The following is a 25,956-nucleotide window of genomic DNA, read 5'->3' as shown; positions in this document are numbered from 1 at the left end:
TACAAAAACCACACAAATACATGCTGTGTATAAAAGACCCAAATGCTAAAGCAGTATTGGGAGTGAAAAATGAAAAGTGCCCATTGTTACTCCTTGTCCCCAGAGCAACCTTCCTGTTGTTGGTTTCAGACCTTTCTGGATCCTTTCCCCAAGTGTTAAGACAAGGAGGTTATTAAGATTTTTTTTTTTTTAGTATAATTGTGATAATTCTAGGCTTACTGTTTTGTGGCTCTTTTCAAAAACTGTATTTTTTGGAGTTCTTATCAGTGCATCAGCTTAGTTTTTTCTTTTTTAGTGGCTTTTTGATTATTTTCTTTTTAATGACATTATTTTTGAAATGGATGTACCATAATTTAATGTTCATCATTATTTCCCCCCAACCCCATTGGTTATCTTTTTTTTTTTTTTTTTGGATGAACATTTAGGTTGTTTCCAGGGATTCAGTATTTTAAAAATAGTGCATTCATCAGTCTTGAATGCACATACCATTTGCATGGATATTTCTGGAGGATGTTTCTAGGAGTTCAGTTATTGGATCCAAGAAAATGCTCCAGTGCTAAGTTACCCTCTACAGAGGCCAGTCCATGTGATCTTCTCTGATAACTAAGCATAGCTTTCCCCCCAACACCCTAGTCAACACTAGATTCATCTTTTAAAATATCCCCCTAATTTATGTTAAAAATGAAATTTATCAAAAAAATTTAATTTCTATAAATTTAAATGAGGTTGAACAGCTTTTCGTGTGTTTTAGATATTCAGATTTTTTCTGTGAATTGCATACACCTGTCATTTGCCCATTTCCTGTGGATTGTTTGCTTTATTGATTTGCAGGTGTTTATGAACTACTGGTACCAACTTTTTTTTTTTTAGTGTTTGTTTATTTTTGAAGGAGAGAGAAACAGAGTGTGAGTGGGGGAGGGGCAGAGAGGGAGACACAATCCTAAGCAGGCTCCAGACTCCCAGCTGTCAGCACAGAGCCCGACACGGCGCTCGAACTCACAACCTGTGAGATCACGACCTGAGCCAAAGTCTGACGCTCAACCGACTGAGCCACCCAGGCGCCCCCTACTGGTACCAACTTTTGTGGGCTATAGACATCGCACGGTACCTTCCCCTATGCCATCTCACCTTTTATTTCTCTTTAGTATACCTCGCAATAACAGATTTTAAACTTTTTATATACTTTGTCTTTTTCTCTTATTTTAAAAATGTAGTTGTGCTGGGGCACCTGGGTGGCTTAAGTGACTGACTTCGGCTCAGGTCATGATCTCATGGTCTGTGAGTTTGAGCCCATGTCGGGCTCTGTGCTGACAGCTGAGAGCCTGGAGCCTGCTTTGGATTCTGTGTCTCTTTCTCTCTCTCTGCCCTTCTCCTGCTTGCACTTTGTCTCTCTCTCTCCCTCAAAAATAAATAAGTGTTAAAAAAAATTTATACAAAATGTAGTTGTGCTGTCATTCACGCATACAGTTATTTTTAGTATTAATGTTTCAAAATAGATTTCTGGAAATGGAACCATCTGGCTAAAAAGTAAAACTATTTCGGGGTGCCTGGGTGGCTCAGTTGGTTGAGAGTCCGACTCTTGATTTCAGCTCAGGTCATGATCTCATGGTTTGTGAGTTCGAGACCCTCATTGGTCTTCGTGCTGACATTGTGGTGTCTGCTTGGGACTCTCTGTCTCCCCCCTCCCTCTGCCCCTCCGCTATTTGCATGTGCTCGCTCGCTCTCTCAAAGTAAATAAATTATAAAGAAAAAAAAATAAAAATATTTTAAGATTCTGCTGCAGGCTGCCAGAATGCAGCCAGAACCTCGGACGACTCCAAGTGCCTTGCCAGGGCAGGCATGAGGGCTGGTGGCCTGCATGTGTCCTTCCAGTCCTCAAGATGAGTTCTGGTTCTTACCTTGAGGGCCCAGAAGCTAGATTTTGTTGGCAAGAATGGCCCCCGTGCCTGTCCGATGCCACACACTACTGCCCGCACGCACCAGCAGGCTGGTTTGCGTCGTATCCACGGCAGGAAATGTCAGCACGTCAGGCGATCAGCAGTGCCTGACTTGCCCCTGCTGGGAATGCCACACAGAATCCTTAGCATGCGGTGACTCGGGCAGGGTTCTTGACCAAGGCCGCCCTTGATGCTTCCCACCTGTCCGGAGACAGCAGCTCCGGTGCCCAGCTGTGCCTCCCTTGGCCTTGGATGGAGCTGCAGGCCCTACTCCGTGGACTCTCTGGGGGTGCTCCGTTTCCGGCCTTCCCCTGGGGGACCCACAATGCATTTCTCCTCCATCGGAACCACGTGTGGTCACGGATGCGGCGCACACTTGTCGGGAGTTTCTTTTAAGAAAATTCGAAACTTGGCTGATGTGGTAGGCAAAAGACACACAGCTTGTGTCTGTTGTGAAAATGACAGAAGGTGTTTGGGGAGGATGTTTCCACACGGCAGAGTGGTGCACGGTGAAACAGCCTATAAATGAAGTGTTTGTCTTCAGGTGGTGATAAATGGAGGCGCCACGTCCAGCGGTGAACAGGACAACGAAGACACCGAGCTCATGGCAATCTACACCACAGAAAACGGCATCGCAGAAAAGGTACTCCCTTGCCCCAGCCTCCTCCCCGTCACGGGATGTGGCTGTCCTTCCCCGGGCTCGTCTCGGCCCTCCCGAGTGGGTGTGTTCCCTTCATAGTGGAAATAGAAGGGACGGTGAGGAGTAGAAGTTACTAACTTTTCATTGTCTAAATGGCGATTAAGGTGAGGTCCATATAGAAGTTCTTCTATTTAAAAGCCTTAGCCAGGATGCTGAGGGAGGTGGTTAAGAGTGTGAGTCTGGACTCAGGGCTGGGTGCTAATGTGACCCGGGCCCCGAGGGAATTACTTAAGGTCTCTGGGCGTCATCCGTTGCCTCATCTCCAAAATGAGAATAAAAGTGTCAGCATCTGTCTTCGGTTGTTGTGAGGAGTAAATGAAATAATAACCTGTGTGGTTCTTAGCATTGTGCCTGGTACGTACTCCGTTGGAGTGAACAAGATAATACCAGAAGCCAGCGGTAGCTTGTGTAGGCTGAACAAAGGGGCAGAAATCACATGTTAAGGTGGGGAGAAGCTCCCCCCGCCTCCCCCGCCATCCCATTTCCTTGAGATTAGTCTGTGTGACCCTATTCACAGAGGCCAGAAGAGGCCTGCCCAAAGAGGATCCAGATGCCTTAATTTCTTTTTTTACTCTGTATTGATTGGTCACTGTGCCCAACTCATGAAGAGTTTGACAAGAGGATATTTCCAGATTGTACTGTAGCTCTGAGACTCCTCAATTTCATTTGAGTTTTATTTGGTAGACTTTTTAAAGCACATTTTGTATTCGTTGTGAAAATTCGCTAATTTAATCAGTTTCTGTATTTCTAGAACCACTGTATTCTATTTTTTTTAAAGAGTAATCTCTATGTCCACTGTGGAGCTTGACCCCGAGATCAAGAGTTGCATGCTTTGCTGACTGAGCCAGCCAGGAGTCCCCTGAATTGTACTTTAGATAGTGCACACTTAATATTTTAGAAAGGGACCACTAGAAAGTTGATACATGCAAACATAGTACCCAGCTTGGGCATTAATTAGCACAGTAAGTTTACAGTGTAATCACTAAAATGATAAAGAACAAAGAAATCATATTGAAATTATGGAATAATCAAATTTTTGTGCCTGTGTATGGTTTCTTTTTTCCATTTTTGGCTCTCTTGACCAATATTACTTTTTGGTCAGGCTATTATAAATTTTGTGGAGGCTAATTAGATTCATGCTGAGTTGTTGACATTTCTGTGGTTTTGGATTCTAAGCTGCTCCTCAGAGTGCAGAAATTATAGTTGCCACTGTGGACATGTTGACCGACGCCTATGTCTGCATCTGAGACACGGCCCGCAGAGTGGGATCTGGGCAGCGAGCTACCGCCTGGCCTGCTTGGGTCTCAGCATCCAAATGGTACATCTTGCAGCAGAGTGCTTCTGAATTCCCAGACTCGTTAGGCTGTATCCAGTTCTCGGGTACTGGGCCCTTAATCAGAGCCACCGGAATTTCCAGGGTATAGACTGTCATGATTTTAGACTTCCTCCTCCAGTATCCAGTAAGTGAGGGTCACCTTTTGAAATGAATACCAAGGAGCATTAACATGCAGGGCTTTCTAACACCTCTAGTGGCACCTTTTACTGATGCTAGTGAACTGTCGTAGGAAAAGTGTCTAGCTTATTTATATTAGCACATTTATGCTAGACATTCATTTACCTGTTTGAAAATCTTTTCATTGTCGAAACTTTGATACATTTGTATTTCCTTGAATACCAGTGAGATGGAATATCTTCCTGTTTCATTGGCCACTCTTCTTGTTTTATGAAATGGCAAGTTCAGGGAGAAGAGCTACCGTGTACTAAACAGTGCTAATGGTCCAGACCTTGGGCTGAATGCTTTAAGCAATGGGTCACGTTCAGTCCTTACCAAAGCTCTATTAGAAAGGTGCTGCCACTATCTCCGTTTTAGAGAAGAAGAAAATGAAATGTTTAGGATTTCTGCTGTCTTGAATTTGTGCAAAGAAAACTTCACACCAAAGAATGCTGCCCTTGGGGATCTTGCTTTTCAGAGGGCAGTGACAGGCTGTCTCTGGACAGCTGAGCGTGAGTGAACAATGCGACATTGCAGGAGAGATGGGAGAAGTGGGGGCCCGAGAGATCATCTCATGCGTTCTCCGTATTCATGCTTGTTTTCCTAATTATGGCATGCTCTCGGTTGTCATATGTTCACTTAACGTTATACAAAACTTAACTACTAATGGTAAATGCTGGTTAATATGGTATTAGCCACAAGGTACCCATCTTGGAATGTGCTCAAAGACATTTATTCCTAAAAGGCCCAGAAGGATCATGGAACAGTGAGTCTGTAAGATAGCATTGGGACCCACACCCAGTATGTTCTGAACTTGATCTCAGTATCATTGAGAATTTTCAGTGAGGGATGTTGAAGAATTGATTTTGTTTATAGAGAGGGCATTTGGAACAAAATGAAGTAAATACAAGCAAAAGGTTTAGATGTTCCCATTGAAATACCAGCATTTTGTTGTTTTACAGATTCCCCACCACATGTGTTTACAAGAGCTTGTGAAGTGGTTGCAGGGGTATTGGGCAATTTGTTATTAATCACAACGTCAAAAAATCAGGTATTTCTCGTAATGACTAGAGAGCAGCTCTGTTTCTCCCTGGGAGGCCATGTAGTATGGTGGCAAATGCAGTCTTTGGGGACAGCCTGTCTGTTCAGATCCTGGGCAGCTCCCTCAGTCTCTCAGAGTCTCCAACTCCTCGTTTGTGAAAGGGGTTATAAAGCACGTAACTTCCCAGGGCCATCGTGAGGAAGAGAGGACAGAGTGTAAAATAACATGAGGCTTTTAGGGAGCAGAGATTGTCGAAATGTGGAAACGGTCACAGGTGAACTATTTACAGTGTGTCCTCACTTGAATATCCCACCCAGCTGGGCACTGGGATCTTTGGCTGCCTGCCGGTCGTTGCAACAGCTGTGTGGTTGCAGTTATCGCCGAGTTCGTTATATAGAAGATAAACTTGATTTCATAATGTTGAGATTTATTTTTAAAGTTAAAGGTCTTTTTAACTTTCAGTCCTGTGGATTCTCTTTACCAACCCCCCCCTCCCTCCCGGCCTTGTAGTTGAGATACCCGAAGTTCTTGAAAAAGGAAGTTCTCTTGGAATAGATTAAACAAGAACACAGCATTGGTAATTTTTGAAGGGTGGAGACAGGTACGGGTGGGCATTCCATATTTCCACCTTTGTATATGTTTGGATAATTGTGTGATACAAAGTTGAGAGAATAATTGAGTCATAACTTACTGTTGCTACTCTTTCATTTTTTGGTATTGATTGTGGCTGTTAAGATACCAGGTCAGTCTTGTTTTCTTTTTTTTTTTTTATCAGTATTTGATCTTTTTGGCTGTTTTTGGATTCTTTATTTATCTTTGATATTCAGTAACTTTACATAGATATGTTTTCATGTTGGCCATTCTGGGTCAGTTTTTTCTGGCACTTGGAGTATTTAACGTTAAAGATCCTTTTACTTTAGTAAAGCTGTCTTGAATTCTATCTTTATTTTTTGTTTCAGTCTGTTCTTTGGGTTTTCTTATTTGGGGTCTCCGATGATAGGTGTTTGGATCTGCCTGCCTTCTCTGGCTATCATTTCTAATCTCCCTCCTGCCCCCCCAACACTGTTTGATTTCTTTTTTTTTTTTTTCTTCCCCAGCCTGTGACCTTTACTGTATTATTCATGATGTCTGTTTTCTCGTGTTCTTCTACGTCTACTTCCTGTTTTTAAATTTTTTTATTTTATCCAAATTCTACCAACCCATGTTTTATTTCCCTTTGTTCTTAAATTTCTATTCTGGGGCCATTCTTAATACAACGTTGCAATGTTGGTGGTAAAGTGCATTCTAAAATATCTGAATACAATGTGCAACGTTGGTGGTAAAGTGCATTCTAAAATATCTGAATAGGTTTTCATTAATTCATTGAATACTTGGTGGGTCTAATTTGCAAACGTGTTCTTTAGTTCTTAGAAATTTTTAAATCTCTTCGATGAATTCCTATCTTCTGTTTTCTTTGTTCTTTTGTGACTTTTTAAAACGTTTATTTATCTTGAGAGAGCGTGCAGGCTGGGGAAGGGCAGAGACAGAATCCCAAGCAGGCTCTATGCTGTCGGCGCAGAGCTGGATGTGGGGCTGGATCTCATGCACCACGAGATCATAACCTGAGCTGAAATCAAGAGTCAGACGCTTGACCAGCTGAGCCACCCAGGCGCCGCCTCTGTTCTACTATAACTTTGATTTGACTTGACTTGACTTGACTTTATTTTATTATTTTATTTTATTTTATTTTATTTTATTTTATTTTATTTTATTTTATTTTTTAAAACTTTTTAAAATTTATTTTATTTTAGTTATTTTTAAAGCCTACTATTTCTGGGTCTGTTCCTCCAGAAAGGAATCGTCTAGACTCCTGTGGGTGTTAGCCTGGCTTTTGTAACCTGGTGTCTGGCATTCCAGAAGCAAATGAGGATCCCACTGTTCATGATTGCATTTAACCTCTGAGGCGGAAGTCTTTCTGGTTCATGCTCTTAAAACAGTACCTTTTCATATCTTGAAGGATGAGGAAGGTAGTAGGCAACAGGGTATTTGATTGGTCTGTGCTGTTAAAGCCCATCCTCTTCCCTTTCCCACTCTTATCTGTGTCTGCAAGCATAGAACCTGTCGGGACATCTTTAGGTCAACCAGCTCACTTCTTCACGCTCTTCCTCTTTAAACACCCAGGTTTTAGATTCCTCCCACTCCCCAGTGGGTCACAACTCATGCGAATGCTTTACATATTCTACCAGGGGGTTAATCTAATTTCTTCTGTTCTTGTTTACTTCATCTTTGTAAATTTGTGGTGTGATCATCCCTTCTGTGTGCTTTTAGGAGTTAGAGGAAGTGACAGGTGGTCAGTCTACCATATTTAACTGGAACTCAAAAGCTTTTTTTAAAAAGACCAATGAACTTGATCTTTGGTGGACCTGATTAAAGAAAAAAATGAGAAAGCACAAATATATATTAGCAACGTGAAAGGTGATGTAAGAATTGTGAAGGAGGATATTTAAAAAGAAATTTTTTTTAACATTTATTCATTTCTGAGAGTGAAAGAGACAGAGCATGAGCGGGGGAGGGGCAGAGAGAGAGAGGGAGAGAGAGAATCCGAAGCAGTCTCCAGGCTCCAAGCTGTCAGCCCAGGGCCTGACTCAGGGCTTGAACTCATGGACTGCAAGATCATGACCTGAAGTCAGACCCTCAACCGACTGAGCCACCCAGGTGCTCTGTGAAGGAGGATGTTAACTACAACTTTATGATTATCAGTTTGAAACCCTGTAGCAAGGATTGGCAAGCTATATCTCGCTGGCCCAATACCTATTTTTATAAATAAAGTTTTATTGGAACACAGCCATACTCACCTGTTGGCATACCACCGAAGGTTCTTCTGCACTACAGTGGCAGAGTTGTGTCGTGACAGAACTATATAGCCCACAAAAGATAAAATATTTACTCTATAACCATTTACAGAAAAAGTTTGTTGACTCCTGATCTAGCATAAATTATTTCCTAGAGAAAAAATGACCACAATGGATCAAAAAAATGCTAGACTTGGTAAATAATGATAGAGGAGGTTGAAAAGGTTATTGACAGTCTTAAGGCCCTAACCAGAAAGCTGAATTCTGAGTTTCCTACTCTTTGATGGGCAGGTAATTACCTAGTTCTTTAGATTATTTCAGACCATAGAATAAGATGGAAAAGTCTTTTGAAAATGACATTGTTAACCTGTTAATGTAGTCATCGAAAAAAGCTTTTGGAGGGCCTTGTTTTCCTTTAGTGTTTTAAGTGGTTTATATTTTCATGCAGTGATAATTGAGTGTAGTACCATAGCTCAAACACATTCCTGTCTCGAGGGTGGGGGGCAGTGCAGCATTTTCTCTTCAAGGGTTAATTGACCCCCATGACCACATAGTTTCCTACTTTGTGTCATCTTAATACCATTCATGGGCATTTATATTAGTTCCATTTATGAGTTATGGAACCACCCTCATTACTAAGAAAAATGGGGTGTGTGTTTGTGTACATGTCTTAGTGAAAGACCTGAAAGAGGACAGATAATGAAATCTTTTCATTTCTGTTCTTTTTATAGTTAAAACCAGTTATCTTGGAATCACTAGAATAATATTGCACACAGTATTATTGTAATAGGTTGTCCAAATCTGTTAGTTGTAGTGTTAATATATACTCTGTTTTCAGATATTTTTTGCTTCTTTGTGGGCAGTAGTACCCCTACCTGTGAGGCCATGGGTAATAAGATGGTATTGGATTGTCCTTTGTATAATCCATAATTCTATCATGTGAACAAAATGGTCAACTGAGTTCACGGAGTCCCAAAATCTGAGTTGAGGGTCTTCGAATATAGTTCAGTGGTTAGCCAGATGGACTCACAGAATTCAGGAAAGCCATTAAACTCATGATTATAGTTTATTGCAGCGAGAGGATACAGATTAAAATCAGCAGAAGAAGGTACATAGGGCAGGGTCCAAGGAACTGAAGCATTCCATTGTCTCCTCCCAGTAGAGGCATGTGGGCAGCACTTAATTTTCCCCAAAACAATGTGTGACAACCCTCAAGGATTGTTCAGTCAGCCAGGGATGTGTACTCAGGCCTTGGCATCCATTATTTTGATTGGGGCCAGCCATGTTAAGTATGGCTGACCCACCCATGTGGCTGATGTTAGCATCCAGCCCCTCCAAAGGTCATACTGATGCTGTGTGGTTCAAGGCCCCCACCATAAATGGCATTGTTAGCATAAACCATTTGGGGCAGCCCAAGGCTCGAGGTAGACACACTCTTAAGAGCAGCATATTCCCAGAACTCGCAGGTTCTCTCCCACTTGCCAAGCAAGACCAAGCTGTTTTTTTTTTTTTTTTTTTTTTTTATTTTTTAAAAAAAAATTTTTTTTTTTTCAACGTTTATTTATTTTTGGGACAGAGAGAGACAGAGCATGAACGGGGGAGGGGCAGAGAGAGAGGGAGACACAGAATCGGAAACAGGCTCCGGGCTCTGAGCCATCAGCCCAGAGCCCGACGCGGGGCTCGAACTCCCGGACCGCGAGATCGTGACCTGGCTGAAGTCGGACGCTTAACCGACTGCGCCACCCAGGCGCCCCAAGACCAAGCTGTTTTTGAAATGTGTGAGGGTTTGGACAACCCAGTCCTGCTGTTGTTCATCCTTTACTGCACATCACCACATATCATATCACATTTTCCATACACATGTACTTTCTCTACCACCGCTTTTAAAAAATCCCAGATTTTTAAAAGACTTACATAGTATATTTTAACTCATTCAGGAATGCAAATCTGCCAATATCCGTTGTTTGAATGTAAGAAAAAGTTCTCTGAAAGGTCATACTCCGTTCTCATTTGGATTAACTCAAATGTCAACTTACAGCAGACATTTACTTTTAGGCTTTAGAAGGTAAGGCTGAACTGCATCACTCCTTTTGTTCAAGAATATTTGGCCCCCAAATCCCTGTCCACCTCTGCATGGGAAATCAAATGACAGACAGAGAGTCTGCATCTTTCTGTGGACTGTATCCATGGACAAGGGGGCACAAATGGGGCTAGGTATAGTCAGAAGGTCGCTATCCTTACTTTTTTTGTGGAACATCTTTTAATTTTGTTTCCTGTTAGGCACGTTTTTAAGTACAAAAGACTTAGGAAAAAATGCTCATCGTGGATTCTAAGAAACTGTTCATAGAGTTTTAGAAACCAGAGCAGTTTTAAGGGTACATGGGGGACTTGGGGTTACCTTCAGTTTTCTGTTTAGCTCAGAAGTAATGCAGACACTGACTGTAAACGTCTAGACTATAACCTAACGTGTTCAGTCTTGGTGAAAATTTTGGGCTCAAAAAGCATGCAACACCTAATATTTTTAAAGTCTGTAGTAACAGTGGGGGGAGGGAAAGAGAAGAAAAAAAAAAAACCATTGTCCCCTAAACTATAAGCAAAGTTTTAGTCTTTAAACAAAATTGAAATCTTCCTATCTCTGTACTTAAAATTTTGCTCTTTTCACTCAGCATTGTGTCTGAGAAGCAGTGTTTTGATAGGAAGGCGTAGGACTTGTTTTGTTTGGTTTTTAGGGTACAGAGATCTTTGTCCTTGCAGGAATGGGATGGGGTAGGAAGGGCAGATTAGTGCTCTCTGTTTCAAAGTGATCAGCATTTCATAACCTTTTTTCCTTTGGGGCACCACTCAAGGATTGTTCATGCCAAGGTATTGCTTTGTAGACTCAACCTGGGAGCATCCCTCTCTATGTAGGGGTTCCCTAGGCTTGGGGAGAAGTTCTGAGCAAGCTGGGTGCTCTTGGGGATGAGTCAGTGATGGGATATCGAGCCCCCAAATTCTGAGGACAGCTCGTCTCACTGAGTGGGCTGAGCATTGTGTAAAAGGCAGCCAAGGCTTATTTTTACACAAGAGAATGGTCACCACTTTATAAAGTTGTTTTTCAGTAACTGTGGGCTGTACTGAGCTGAGTTACTATTACTCCTTGCTCTTGTTAAACAATTCCTTTTCTCCCTCTCACTCACAGAGCTCTCTTGCCGAGACCTTGGATAGCACCGGCAGTCTAGACCCCCAGAGATCGGACATGATTTACACCATAGAAGACGTCCCCCCCTGGTACCTGTGCATATTTCTGGGGTTGCAGGTAAGGTGGTTCCCTTAGGATGTGACCACCAGCAGATGTTCGACTCATCTGTCTGGATCCGTTAAAAATTCAGTTTTGATTTTTATTATTGCCGACCTTGTTATAAATTACTCTTTTAAGAATGATGACTGGGACTGGTTAGCATCCATTTCAGGGTAGTGAAAGGAAGAAAGGAACAGGAGGAGGAGGTCAACCAGGGAACAAAGGAAGGAAAATGTTCAAGGAGTGAGCAAGATCAGTGATGTGGAAGGAAAGAGCAAGGACTGTAGAGATCTGGAAAGAGGGGAGGGTACAGGGAGGGCAGAGAAGCTTTTGTCTTCATTCCTACCCGTGCAGTCCAGTCGTGGTCAGCTCTGCCACGAAATGTGGGTGACCCTGAGAAGCGCTGTGTTGGCCAGGACACACGTGGGAGGCTCAGTCTTCTCTGTAAAGGAAGGGAAGCATTGCTGTGGTAGAGGTTGCAGGTTACAGTGTGAGTAGAGAGGGCAGGCCACCAGGGCAAGGGGGGTGGGGCGGGAGGTGACCCAGGCTGACACCAGGTCCCTGCATCTTGGGTATTTTCCTCCCCTCTTCCCTCTCTCCATCCCCTTTTCCCTCTCTCCATCCCCTTTTCCCTCTTAGGCATTGGAGTGGGGCTTTTGGAGAAGAACATAAGTTGGGAGGCCCTTTTCCCTTGGCCTGTATTTGCCTTGGCTGTTTTAGCCTGGACTCTGTTGGGGGTCTGACCTCCCTTTCTTCTTTTCTCAAGTTGGAATGGGCTGTTCAACATGAGGGATTTCAGATGCTGAGAAAAATCAATCCCATCACCCACACCGGGGTAGTTACTTGGAGGCCGGGCCGTACCTGCCCACACCTGATGCTTCGGCCAGGTTTCCAGCACTCCCCCACCTCCCACCCTCATCTCCCACACAGGCATGAAAGCAGTTGGTCACCCCGACTGAAAGGTGTCTGACAGAGGAGGAGTCACGGCCAAAGGAGCTAAGGGGTCTTTAGGTTCAGGAAACTTGCTTTGGGGAATGTTTATGTTATAGATGTCTCTAGAAGTGTGCCCGGGTCTAGGATTGGCAAACTCTATGTGCGACGTGCCTTTCTTGACAATATGCAGCGCTCTTAAGCTTGTGAGCAGCTCTGCGAAGTCCTGCACAGGAACGCTCTGTTCCCCGCGTGGAACACCCTGCGTGTTGTACAGTTGAGCGTCAGGGGCTGCACACATTTTGGCAAATGTGAGCAGAGATGGGGGACTTGGGCAGGACAGTAGGACGTTTGCAGAACAGAAGTGGGAACTGAAGAGACAGGCCTTTGGGAGGAAGGGACGTGAGCAGTGAGGGCCAAGAATGTCCCTCCAGGGCTGAAAGGGTAGGGCTGGGGCCCAAGGGAAGAGGGGATGGGCTCTTTCTAGAGGATTCCCACAGCTACCATATGTCCATAACCCTTCCCTGATGGTAGTCAAATAATGCCAGACCCTAGAAAGAGATGGAAAACACCCTGTGCAGTGAAGCCTGTGTAACTTCACAGACCCCGAGAGAATTAAAAAAATTTAAAAAGCAGATTAATTATCTCAAGAATATAGATGTAGAAGTCCACATGAAATATTGGCAGATCAAATCCCAGAAGAAAAACCTAACATGACGAACTAGGATTTGTTTCAAGAATGGTACCATGATGGGGCGCCTGGGTGGCGCAGTCGGTTAAGCGTCCGACTTCAGCCAGGTCACGATATCGCGGTCCGTGAGCTCAAGCCACGCGTCAGGCTCTGGGCTGATGGCTCAGAGCCTGGAGCCTGTTTCCGATTCTGTGTCTCCCTCTCTCTCTGCCCCTCCCCCGTTCATGCTCTGTCTCTCTCTGTCCCAAAAATAAATAAACGTTAAAAAAAAAGAATGGTACCATGCAGCCCAATTCACGTCACCAGATCAGAGGAAGAAAAGACCTAGGATTTTAGCAATTGATGCTAAAAAAGCATTTGAAAGAAGCAGGTATTTCCAGTAAGAGTTGTGTAAACAAAATCACACCAGTGCTTGAATCATGTGCTCTGTGCAGGCCTGGATTCAGGTGAGTGGTAAGACAGGAAAATGTATTAGAAAGGAGAAATGCTGGGAAAGATAGATGATGTGGCACACGATGTGCACGTATACACCAAAATCAGAGATTCTTCACGTGGGCTGTTTTAAAACCAACGGGGCAAAGTTAGTATAAAATCCAAACACACACACACACAAGGAAGAGTTTACTCTTCCCTCAACCATCTCCTGTCGCCCACAGCACTACCTGACCTGCTTCAGTGGCACCATCGCTGTGCCCTTTCTGCTGGCGGATGCCATGTGCGTGGGGTACGACCAGTGGGCCACCAGCCAGCTCATCGGGACCATTTTCTTCTGTGTGGGAATCACGACTTTGCTGCAGACAACGTTTGGATGCAGGTGAGATTGGGATGCTGAATTGGGATGCGGAAGCCCCCTAAGGCATGAGCAGTGCCGCTCACCTAGGGCCACACGGAAGAACCAGCTGGAGTTGGCAGGGAGCATGTCCTACTGGCCAGTGCGCCCCCCTCCCTAATCCTGTGTTTCCTCTCTTGGTCAGTGGCCCTGCTTCTTGCCCAGGTGTGCAAGTTGGAAACTCAGTCTCTCTCTCCGCTCCTTCTAGATCCCCAGCCGGTGGGGCTCATTCTCTCCAGTAGCCCCTTTCTGCCCCACTTCCTTTAGTTCAGACCTGACTGCCCCACTCATGCCCAGTTGGTTTCCCGCCTCCAGAGCTGCTCTCCTCCCCTCCTCCCCACTCTGTCCCCGGCCCTCTTGCTGACACCACGTCTTCCTCCATGCTGCCGGGTGCTGGGCTGCAGCCCCCACTCCCTGTTTAAAAATCCGACTGCGCCCATTCTTCAGGTTTTTCCCTTTCACTCTGTCCCACCGAGCGCCCTTCCCGGCCTGCCTCTGAGCCCCGCACCTATGCTACTATGAGCTCCTTCTGGAACCTGCTGTTTCACCGTCCTGTGCTTGGCTCCCTAGCAGCCAGGAAACCCTGCTCATCCTCCTGGCCTGCCCTGCACCCCCCACCTCTGTGAAGCGTCCTTGTCTCTTCAAGGCCCCGTTGCTGCCGCCTCTGAATCCCCACATGTGAATCTTGTGCACCGTCTTCTAATGTGGCTCTTCCTCCACTTTGTGCTTTTTTGTTTTCGTGTCTTTTCCCACTGGATTGTGCTCCCCTCATTGGTGCCAGGGCTCTAGCTTGTTCATCTCGCTTCCCCAGCCCCCAGCTTAGAACAGGTGTGGAGCTGGCTTAAGAAGGAAGAGAACCGTCCTTGCCTGCCTCTTGCAGGCCGCTCGTGCCTCTCCTCTCTCCTCTTCCACCCTCTTCACAGTACAGCCTCTTCCTTGGCCCTGGGCTCTGCTCACAGGGTGGAGCCTGCTGGGGCAGGACTGTCCCCAGAGGAAGGGCAGCAGGGCACACTTGTGAGTGCTGTCTCTTGCTCCATTAGAGACAGCTGGAGGAGGGGTTTGCCTCCCCGGTGGGCGGTACAGGAGGGAGAAGATGAGAGGCAGCTTGGGAATCACGGACTGTATTCCAAGGAGTCAGAATCCTCAGGGACCTCAAGAGGGTTGCCCTTACTTGGGGACAGGAGAAATACGGGAAGGGCTGTGAGCAGTGTTAAGGTGATGTCCTGGGAAGGGATAGGGTCAGCTCCCTGGCAGGTCTGCTGATGGAAGGAAGGCGGTGGAGGCCGCCCAGCTCTTGGAGTTGTCACACTCCAGTCCCAGCAGGCCCGCCTGCAGCCACTGCTCTGAGCAGATCCGTTCCCTCAGTGGGAGGATCTCCTTGGGGGATCCGTGAGGGGAGGGGCAGGGTGTCATTGACCTGCTAGGGGGCAGGGGATGTGTTCTGGGCATCCCATGGAGGACTTGAGTTACTTTCTTAGAGCCAGGTAGGTAACTTTGGGTACATCTTTCAGTCTTTTGATAGAACATTCAAGATTCTGCACTTCCAGTCTAAGTGTATTAAGAAACTTCTGTTGGCTGACTCCGGAGCGTTACCTTGTACACAGGCCACCAGTTCTCTGGGGGAGTTGTTCTTTTTCTAAACAAGTGACTCACTGTGGAACTTGTATCACAAACCATCTATGAACTGGGCAGTGCTTAGAGTTGATGGTGCTGGTTGATCTGAAGAGGGGAGGGGATGCGTGCGTCTTCATTGTGGTAGAATACGCACTGTGCTCTTAGTCCTGTCTGACGGTGGGGCCTGGCAGCGGCGGGCACAGGTGCCTGCTAGTGACACAAAAGGGAGGGGTGGGGACTTTCGGTGAGGGCTCTCATCATGGGAGGGCACCCGCTCAGGGACATCATGTCCATTCTCGGGGCACAAGAGATGTAAACAGAACAGCTTGGGTCTGTGCATTTCACCCCTGCTGCCATACCGCTCCCAGCAGCTGAGCTGAGGAGGACAGGAGAGGGCTTTGATGTAGCTGCTGGGACGGGACATAGCTGCTGGGATGGCTCGTGGCCCCATCATGCAGAGCTGTAGCGTGTGTGCACGGGCACACATTTGCACGCGCAGTACAAGTGCTTGGGTCTGCACTCCATGCCCAAGAGGCTCGGTGAGAGTAGCTTTCCCTGCTCTGTCTTGCTGGAGGTGTCAGGGAAGCCGCACCCATGTCCTTGGATGGCATGAGCAGCTGTGAGTCCCATCCTCACTGTGGTGGCCCTCTGCACTGGCTCTAAGTTGGGAGGGGGTGGCTCACATCTGCCAGCCACACCAGCAAGTATGTGCTGCTGGATGGGGTGACTTGGTGTGGTTTTGTCTTGGGATGTGGATTTTCTCTGGCTGTTGGCGTGTGGAGTGGTGTCCACATTCTTTATCCGGGAAAAGAGGAGGAGAAAAGTATGGACTGGTTCCCACTTAGCAAACAGTCTTTATATAAGGCCCTGGGTGACTGGCTGGACCCAGCTATGGAGGCAGTGAAGGGAGCATGTGCTGCAAAGCCTAAAGGGCAGCCACGTGCACCTTCGGAGAGTTGCAGTGGTGTCCTGGGGACTTGAAGGGAGAGTCACAAGGGAGTTGGCAGCATGTGAGATAGGTCTTGAACACTCAGTAGGCCCCTGGCCCAGGAGGGTTGAAGGAGCATTTTCTGTCCTGGGAAGGGCAGCGGCAAAGGCAGGAAGTCAGGCTGGTGAGTGCTTCCCCTGACCAGAGGCTGAGCTGTGGGCCCGTCTCTGATACTTGGGCGTTATCAATGGGGCACAGGGAACTTGCTAGGGCTCTGTTGGCAGGGCACTTACCTACTGGGGTTGAGCCTTGAAAGACATTACTTGGGTGCTATGTAGAAGGGGTTATGGGCCAGATTCAGGAGATCAGGGATATCCAAGAGAAAGGCAGTGGGGATCCATGCAAAGGAGTCTGGTGGGGAGATAAGGAGAATGTTAGAGGTGGCAGAGTCCAGATGTGGGATGAGATAGCTAGCCAGGGGGCAGCGGGAAGAGACAGACAGATGGAGGCAGAGTGAGTGTGTGTGTTTGGGGGTTGAGTGATGAGTTTAGCTAGAGTTTAGCTCTAGCCTGCATTCTGGAGGTCTGTTCCTGCCTTTGATCTTTAAATGGAAAGAAAAGCATGGGGTGTGTGTTTCATGTGTCTTGATTAAAGAATCAAGATTGAATGAATTTGAGCAGCTGCCCTTGGGACTGGAGAGATTGGGCTTGGGCGGGGTGGGGAGCAGCCCACCTCGCAGTGTCAGTCCCTTGGGTTCCTGGCCCTTCCTGCCAGGGTTAACTGTTGTTCTACTTCTCTGTGCTAATAGCATATTTTTCTTGCCTGGGATCCTAGCTTCCATTGGTGTGGATTCCCAATTCTGCAAAGCCTTAAGCTGTTATTGATACATTCTTTTCAGTGTCTGTCCACCTTATACTTGAGGTTCTGCTGAGCAAAGATGAACTGAGATGGTGAGGTGGGTGAGGGAATTTTCCCTCCCTGACTGGCTGGTCACCACCTCTGGGGTTTGTTTGCTGCACCTATATATTCATGTGTCCCTCCCATCTCCCTGTGTCCCCTGCATCTCCCCACCCTTTCCATTAGAGCTCTAACTTCTCTAATGCCCTCTTCCCTCCTTCCACTGGGCTCCAAGAGGCAGGGCTCCCCTCTCCAGCGGAACCACCTCCTCGCCCTTGTCCAGTTTCCCGTAGGTTGAATGGGAGAAGAGCAGAAATCCCCAGAGTGGCCAGATACCCAACTTCCTCCCCTCCACGCCCCCTCTTCCAGTATTGCCAGCAGAGCAGGGCTGGCGGTCAGATCTCAGAGTGAGGATCCATCCGTGGTACTCAGACACTCAGGAGGGGCTGAGAGTGAGCATCCCCGGGTCTGTTCCAGAGACCCACCAAGTCGGTGCTGCCAGAGCTGGCTGCATTGCTGGTTCAGATCGAGTTGGGATGCACCTGTCAGCTGTTTAATTGCGTATGGTTAATTTTGCAGTGCAGTGATGTTGCTTTAACGGATGAATAATATTAGAAGTCAAACATTACTGTTTTAAGGAAAACTAATTTTGAATTGCAGCTAATAAAAGTAATTGATGTATTTTTTGAAATCAAGTTTTGGGATATTACAGTGATTGAACTATAATCCCCTGGGAAGGGAGAACCCACAGTACCCAGTATAAAGCATTAGCTGAAGCCATGTGGCAAATGATGGTTTCTTTTCCTTTCATACATGGAGTTCAGTGAGCACAAGAAGTTACGGGGACCTACTCAGCCCCCTGACCTTGGGCAGATGACCTCCCCAGCCGATTCCGTTTGTGAAAATGAGTGGCAGCTTTTCTGAAGGTGGCCTGTAGATGATGTTTTGCCATTATTCTGCTTTTGTATATTATTATAAGCTTTCTACAGTAGGTTTGAGAAGTTGTGGAGTATGAATCATATGAAACACCTTTTAGTTCTGGGTGCTAATGTGGGTCCTCCTCACAGGCTGTGAATTATCATCTTAACAGGCTTATGCATTTATTGCCTGATCACAGCGGGATCATTTAAATACAGAAAGCAGTTGGGGCAGAGAGGATGGCCAGGGAGGGACAGCGCAGGAGGGGAGGGCTGACGGAGCCTGGAGTGAGGTTTATTCCTGGTGTCATAGCTGTAAGGATCGTAGGTGGCCTGTGTATGCATGTGCACGTGTGCAGCCTGTGTGTCCGTGTGTGTGTGCATGTGTGTTTGCAGTTTGGTGCCTGTTTCCTTGGGTTTAGAGCAGCAGAAGGACAACATTTCATGTTCAGTGTTCCTGATTTCTAGGACCTATTTTCAGACCCTGTAGTGCCTGAGTTGTGTACATGTCTTTGCATATTTGCCCAGCGTGTACTGAGTACCTGATGCTCCCCTGCATTGGTTGCAGTGGGTGCGTGGGGCTTAAAGACCAACTGTGGCCCGTGGCTGTGAGGAGCGGGACCTTTCCTTTGAGGAAGCTGGGGTCTAGAGCAGAAGAGGGAGGAAAGTGTCAACACCCCTGACCTGTGGGCTGCCACCGGGTCGTCCCTCCTCCTCGTTTCACACGGGCACCCTGCTGAAGAGTGGTGCGCTGTTCCGGGAAACCCGTTTCATTCCGTAAAAATAACCGGAATTGGTAGGGAAACTGAAGGTGAAGCAGATGCAGGCCTTTGCGAACTGGGCACGAGCCCAGAGTGCCAGCTTTCAGATGCCGCTTCCTGAAGGCTCCTTTGGGGGATATGTCCCGTCAATTCCCCCTCCACCCCCCCGTGGGCTGAGGCCACACCACGTGTGCTGCAGACCCTCCTCCCTTCACTGCACACCTCCCCGGGCGCACTTGGTGGTTTCCTGTCCCCCAGGTCCTGATTGTTTTGAAATGACGGTCGTGGGTCGCAGTCCCTGATGTGAGTGACTCCGAGGCTTTAGTGCTTCCCTGAGCCTCTGCCTGCTGGGGGCAGCACTTCTGCCACGGCCGCTGCCACGTCCCTCCTCCTCACCCTGCCTTTTCCTTCTTCCTCCTGCCCTTTGACCTCAACTCCCTGCACTTCGCTTTCAACGAGGTCTTCATTGGTTAGTTTGTGATGTCAATCCTGGGAACTCCTCAGGCTTGTTCCAAGAATTAGTGCAAAACTTTGAAATCCCTAGAGATCAAGGCAAATTTGTTCTGACACCATCCCCCTAACCACCCCGCCCCACCGTAGGTTTGAGCTGGAGGACTCAGCTGATGCATTGGCTGCTGCTGCCTCTTAAAACAGAAGTCAAGTCTCAGTCCAGCTCTGAGCTTCCCAGAGTCCTCGCCCCTCACCCCAGTCAGTACACAGCTGGGGGGAAGGGAGGGCCCTGATCGCTGCCCTCATCTGCCATGTTGACCTTCCCCTTGGTGTGACAGGTGCTGTCTTTGGGGGTTACCTTCAGCATTTTGCCCCAGACGCCTCTTGGAGGCCTCACTCTGAGGTCTCCCACAAAAGAAGAGACTGTAGGTGGGGTCCCCCTACCCCCACCCACCCAAAGGAGCCCCTCCTGGCCATCACAGGCCTGTAGCAGGCATGCAAAACCTTCCTTTGCTGAGAGAAGGTAGGGTTTGGGCCAAGAGTGACAGTAGCTGGTGCAGCAACCTGTTCTCTAACCGGATCGTCCCTCCTGAGGAGGGAGCTCCCCTGTCTGTCACCTGCCTGGGTTCTAGGGGCCTGTATGAGATGTGTGCTCACTGAGCACGGGCGGCTGCAGGATGCTTCCAGGGCTCCAGTTTGGGGCCTTGAACTCTTCACAGTTCATAAAACTAACAGGGATGACAGGACGCAGTGATTATATTGGCGGTGAGGGAGATTGGGATCTCTCCCGCTTTCTGTTTATGTATTGGTGGTGTAGTTGTAGATAACATGCCAGCTCACCCCTAAATGCTCTCCTAGGAATGAGGGTCCCCTTTGTAACCACTTACCACACCTGAGAACATTGTCATTCCCTCATGTCATCTAATGTGCAGGCTATTTAATTTCTCAGGTTGTCGCTAAAATACCTTCCTTAACTATTCGTTTACCTCCCTGCACCCGGATGCAGTCAAGGTCATGTGGCACATCTGTTTTATGTGTTTCTTTGGTTTCTTAATCATAAACCGTCCTCACTTCTTTCCTGCATAACATTACCTTCCTAAAGTGCCCAGGCCAGTGTTCTTATGGAGCATCCAATGGTCTGAATTTGTCTGATTGTGTCTTTGGGGTGGTATTTGATTTTTTCCACAGTCCCCCTCATCTTCTGTAAACTGGAGGATGGGGCCAGCCAGAGGCATCGTTGATTCAGGTGAACATGTTTGCCAAAATTACCATGTAGGTGACTGTCTTTCATATTCTGTCATGTTAAGCAGACACATAGTAGCAGGTTACAGGTTTTTTCCCACTAAATAAAAAAAACTGACTGTCCATTTAACTCACATTTCAAGTAGTACATTACAGAATTGGGAGCCAGTGAGAACCCGGAGCTAATGACTTTGGAGGGAGCTTTGCCTTGATCCCCTAACCAGCTGCATCGGGGAGCTTTGGTTTCAGAGTTGGCCTCACTCCTGTTGCACCATTTTCCAGCCTTGTGACTTTGGAAAAACTGCCTGGTATCTCAGGGCCCCCTTCCATCATCTGTAAAATGGTAATTAATAATGATGAAATAGTTAGTGAGCGCTGAATGAGATAATTCCTGGCACCTGTCTGTACTTGTCTGTTGGCTCTCATTATTTTTGTGGGCCTTCTGGAAAGTAAGGAGGCAGGTGAGTGCAGGTGAGGCAGAAGGGCGCAGTGGGCAAGGTCTAGGACGTCTGGCAGAGCGGCATGTCCTTGATGGCGTGTAGCACGTGGTTGGGTGCAATCCTCAGCCACACTGCCAGCATCCCTCTGATCAGGAAGGGCCCCCAGAATCTGTCTCAGGCCATCAGAAAGTGGTGAGGGCACTTTATCCAGCTCCTCCTGCAGCCTGAGCACCGGCCGTCTCTCAGCTGAGGCTGTTCAAGTTAGCTCCTTCAACACTAGCTTTGCCAGGTGGTCTCCCCTTCAGCTGACATGCTGTTTCTCTGTATTTCTGATACTAGGAGACTGGCTGAGTCCTCTTAGTACATGGCGGGGTCGATGAGTTCAGTTCTTCAGATATTTTAGGCTAACAGACTCTTGACTGGAAATAGTTGATACTATCATGCTTGACAAGGAGGTTATCAAAATTGTATTCAGCTAGTCCTTCCTAAATTCCTGTGCTCTGTCTGGACAAAGCCTCTGGCTGTGAGCTGTGGCTTGGGAGACAAGCTGGTTGATAGCTTCCAGCCAAGGATCTCCAGGACTCTGTAATTGGAAATTCTGACTGGAATAGTTCATCTAATCTGGGCATTTGCCTATAAAACCAGAATGGCATGAACTTGAAGTCAAAAGGTTACACTTATCTTTAGTTAGGAGTATTTTAAATCAACTAAAAATGGATTAGAGATCCAATTGTAAGAATCATGAAACTATAGAAGAATAAAACAAGGGTAAATTCCTTTATAACCCAGAAGTAGGGAAAAACTTTTTTTTTTTTTAATTTTTTTTTTTCAATGTTTATTTATTTTTGGGACAGAGAGAGACAGAGCATGAACAGGGGAGGGGCAGAGAGAGAGGGAGACACAGAATCGGAAACAGGCTCCAGGCTCTGAGCCATCAGCCCAGAGCCCGACGCGGGGCTCGAACTCCCGGACTGCGAGATCGTGACCTGGCTGAAGTCGGACGCTTAATCGACTGCGCCACCCAGGCGCCCCGGGAAAAACTTTTAAACTAGGACTTAAATCCCAGAAACAAGGATAGTAAATTTGATGACATTAAATCTAAAAAGCGTTAAACTTTACATTGAAAAAATATACCATAAACAAAAAAATGGTAAACTGGAGGAAATATTTGTAATGTATTGCAGATTAAGTATTTTTAAAAGATACCAGAAATTGTAAAGGCAAAAGTTGTGAACAGATCACAGAAGAGGTATAGAATTCGGTCCTTCTCCACTGGAAATGATAAGTTGGTTTATAATAACAGAATATAAACTAAAGCTACCCTGAGATAACCATTTCTCACCTTTGTCAGATTCACAAAAAATAAAAATTTTGATGAGCCACTCTGATAGCAAGACGGTGGGGAGAACAGGCATTCTTAATACATTGCTGTCAGGAGTTCAACCTTTATAATAAAGAAGAACAGGCATTCTTAATACATTACTGTCAGGAGTTCAACCTTTATAACAAAGAAGAATTTTACAGTATCTAGAGTACACGTGCATTTACCATTTGATCCAGCAATCCTCCTTCTAGAAACTTACTCTTAAGATACACTCTCATAAATGCAAAATAATACACAAAAAGTGATTTATTGCTGTATAATTTGTAATGGCAAAATATTTAACACTTAAATGTCCATCTGTAGGAGACTGGCTGCTCTCTGTACCTCACACAGTATGATCCCATGCAGCCCTGAAAAGAATGGGAAAGATCTCTGTTAACTGGTATAGAGTAAGTTCCAGGATATATTGAAAAAACAAGCTGCAAAAAAGTGTGTGTGAGTGTATGTATGAAGGAGTAAGGGTAAGTTAGGAATTAATGAAAACGGTTAACTATAGTGAGTTAGGTGGGAAGGGGGTGGAGGGGTTAGGGATGGGAGTGAGACTTTTCTGGTATATCTCCCTATATGATTTGATTTTTAAACTGTACAAATGTTCAACATAGTCAAAACATAAAATCAAAAACGAAGAAAAGCAAACCTAAAATTGAATTATAGAAAGAGGTGAGCTATATGTCAGATTGCTAACCACATAGAAAAGAATTCATTCAGAGACTTTAGAACACAGTACTTTACATTCCGTGATTGGGGTGTATCCTAAGCACAAAGTAAAGAGAAATCTTAATAATCTTAATAGTCTTGTTCGTAGTGACACGTAATTACATAGATGTGTAATTCTTGGACTGTGCTGTATGATGTTATATAGGGTAAGAAAAACGAATGGTATGTTGATAATGATGGAGAATCAGGACACTTGGTGTAAGAAAAGGAAAGATACAAATATGGAAAGAAAGAAGGTAATCCAGGGGTATTGGGCTGAACTATAGGTATCATGACCCCATAATTCAAAAATGAATTGTAGCTCTGTTTACTAACTAAATGTCCGCTCAGTGACAGTGAGCCCACCTGGTGCTCAATCTTGGTTTCTAAATGCCATTCTCCACTAAAATGGACCTGGGCTTCCTAAAGTAGTGGTTGACTCAAAGGCCAGGGCTGAAAAAAGTGCACGTTGACCCTGGAGCATTTTGTGCCAGAAAGCAAAAAACTGCTTAAAGAATAAGGGGTGGAGGTCAGGGCATTGGGGGGTGTAGGGGGAGAGTCAACTTCATAAAGAAGGAGAACCTGCTTGAGCAGGTTCTTTGGGCAAGTTTGGGACAGTACATTAAAAAGAATGGAAGTGAATTGTAAAACTGAATTTGAAAGGAATTTATTCACGTACCTGCAATGATGTTCAAAAAAGAAAAAGATAAAGTTGGACAAAAAAGGCAAGCTCTTCTTTACAAAAGGCCACTAATTAAATACAGATGGAATGATCAAATTGAAAAATTGTAATTTTTAAGCCCACTATGTAAGAATGTTCATAAGCTAGTGGGAATATAATATTCACACAGCCTAAGAATCACACGATAGATTCTTAATTACAACAGGAAAAAGGTCCCACCTTGTGGGACAGCACCCAACACCCAGGCAGTGTCCTTTCAGGAAGTGTCTGGCCTGGCTGTAAGCCTGACACAAGACTACCAAATGCAGTATAGGAACTCTGATTGGATTTGGGGGAGCAGGAGCAGGTATAAACATATTTATAAACAGATAAATTTAAATATGGTCTGAATATTAGATAACATTGTTAAGTTAATGTCCTTGGGTATGATATGGGAAAGCGATGATGCAGGAGTGTATGTTTATCCTTAGGAAATGGGAGCTACTTTCCAGATAGTTTAGTTGATAGAACATATATACATATGGGAAACAATAGGAAAATGTTACCAGTTAAAGAGTTTCTTGTGACATACTGTGGTTTGCTTTTCCTTAAAGGCACTTAGGATACACATTCCTGATGGCAGATTCAGTTTTGAAACTATAGTTCTTTGAAGCCAGACCTGCTCTATGTTTCTCAGAGATTATTGTTTTAAAATCATGCTGCCGTTTAGACTCGAGTAAATCTTTATTTCACAACAAAAGGTTTTGTACCAACTTGATAGCTTTCTTGGTAGACCAAGGAAGTCAGCCAGATTTCTTAGCGTACTTACTGTATAGATGAACTGTTTTATTTTATTCATTTTCCCTAAATGATTCAGTTCTGGGAAGATAACGTTTCTTACCTTTGAGGTGCTCTTTGTAGGGCCCACCTGCCCTTGTAAGCTTTTTAAGGACTTTTCTCCTGATGACACCAAGGAGGACTGCTAGCCCCTGGGACCTTGGGGAAGTTGTCTGGTTTTGTCTGGAAAATTCACATGTACACTTTACTCCCTGTTTTTTCTGCCCAGTGCTTTATATCATAAAGAAAGAAAGAGAGAGAGAGAGAGAGAGAGAGAGAGAGAGAGAGAAAGAAAGAAAGAAAGAAAGAAAGAAAGAAAGTCCTTTCCCTAATTTGCAGTTAAAATCAACATGACAGAAAGACTTCTTATTTAGTCTTTAAAGACTAGTCTAATAAAATTCTTCTCAAAGAATAACATTTGTCAATAGCACCTTTAATCCATTAATTAATTGTTAAGTGAAAGTTGGTGCCGGGGACACCATGGTGATGGGTAAAAGGGCCTGGTTCCCACGGTCAGGGCAGTTCTGCCCCTTTGGGAGATGGGCGGGTCCACACACAGATAGCTTCGGTGCTGTGAAGGGGGCCATCGAGGCTGAGGTGCGGAGACCTGGCCCGGGCCGGCAGGTCCCTGGAGCTGACATGACACCACAGCGTGAGTGAGTCTGGAAGCATGGACCACAGACGGTATGGCTACAGGCTGCCAGAGTGCCTTCTGGTGACGTTTTGGGATTAAGGTCAGCTTTCCCAGTTCCCCCAAGGTGGTCCTCTCCGAGCAAGGTTGCTTTTGCCCGTGGGCGCCAGCTGGGGCACATGCCCTTGGTCCACTCTGACCTTCAGTACGGCAGTGCTGCCCACAGTCAAGCTGCAGTTCTCTGAGGACTCCTGGGGCTGCTCTGTGGCTCTGGTGTGTGCCTGCTCTTCTCTCTGCCTGCGCTCCTCACAGCCCCTGCCGTGTGTGGTGTGGCGCTTCCTGCCCGTTAGGTAGGTGACGGCCCCTGCCGATGCCTGCCTCAGTGACCTGCCCCATCGGCACCACCACCTCCGTGTGTGGCCATGTCTAGCTGTCTTCCTTCACACGGCAGAAACCTGTCGGCAGCCCAGGGTAGTTTTTTTTTGTCGTTGCAGAATGGTAGATCCCTTCATCTGGCCCAGGGGTTGTCCGTCTTCGAGGTGCCTGGTGCCTCAGCGTCGCCCACAAGTGATTATGCAGGGTGCAGGGTGCAGGCCCCATCCGAGACTCTGATTAACCAGGACTGGGTAAGATGCAGAAGTCTCCATTTTTAACCAGCACCCCTGAAGCAGCTTCCTGGCAATTTGTGGAGTGACTTGTGGAAATCACGGCCAGAAAGTCCTGAGTTGTAAGGGGAACACGTTACAAACCCAAAGGAGATCCCGGAGCA

The 25,956-nt window shown here is 46.1% G+C and overlaps 1 protein-coding gene across 7 annotated transcripts in view; it reads left to right on the top strand.

Moving 5' to 3' along the window:
* Window positions 1-25,956, top strand: part of SLC23A2 (solute carrier family 23 member 2) — a 135,419-nt gene that overhangs the window by 74,396 nt on the left and 35,067 nt on the right. For 6 of the 7 annotated variants that reach the window (XM_043602826.1, XM_043602828.1, XM_043602827.1 and 3 more), the window contains 3 exons: window positions 2,482-2,580; window positions 11,181-11,297; window positions 13,557-13,714. In XM_043602826.1, coding sequence (XP_043458761.1) covers window positions 2,482-2,580; window positions 11,181-11,297; window positions 13,557-13,714 — 374 coding nt within the window. The remainder of the gene's footprint in view (window positions 1-2,481; window positions 2,581-11,180; window positions 11,298-13,556; window positions 13,715-25,956) is intronic. The other variant, XM_043602831.1, reaches the window with a different exon arrangement.

Source organism: Prionailurus bengalensis, chromosome A3 (assembly GCF_016509475.1).
Source record: "Prionailurus bengalensis isolate Pbe53 chromosome A3, Fcat_Pben_1.1_paternal_pri, whole genome shotgun sequence".
NCBI lineage: Eukaryota > Metazoa > Chordata > Mammalia > Carnivora > Felidae > Prionailurus > Prionailurus bengalensis.
The sequence above is the reverse complement of the archived record's forward strand: the minus strand, read 5'-3'. Positions and strand labels throughout refer to the sequence as shown.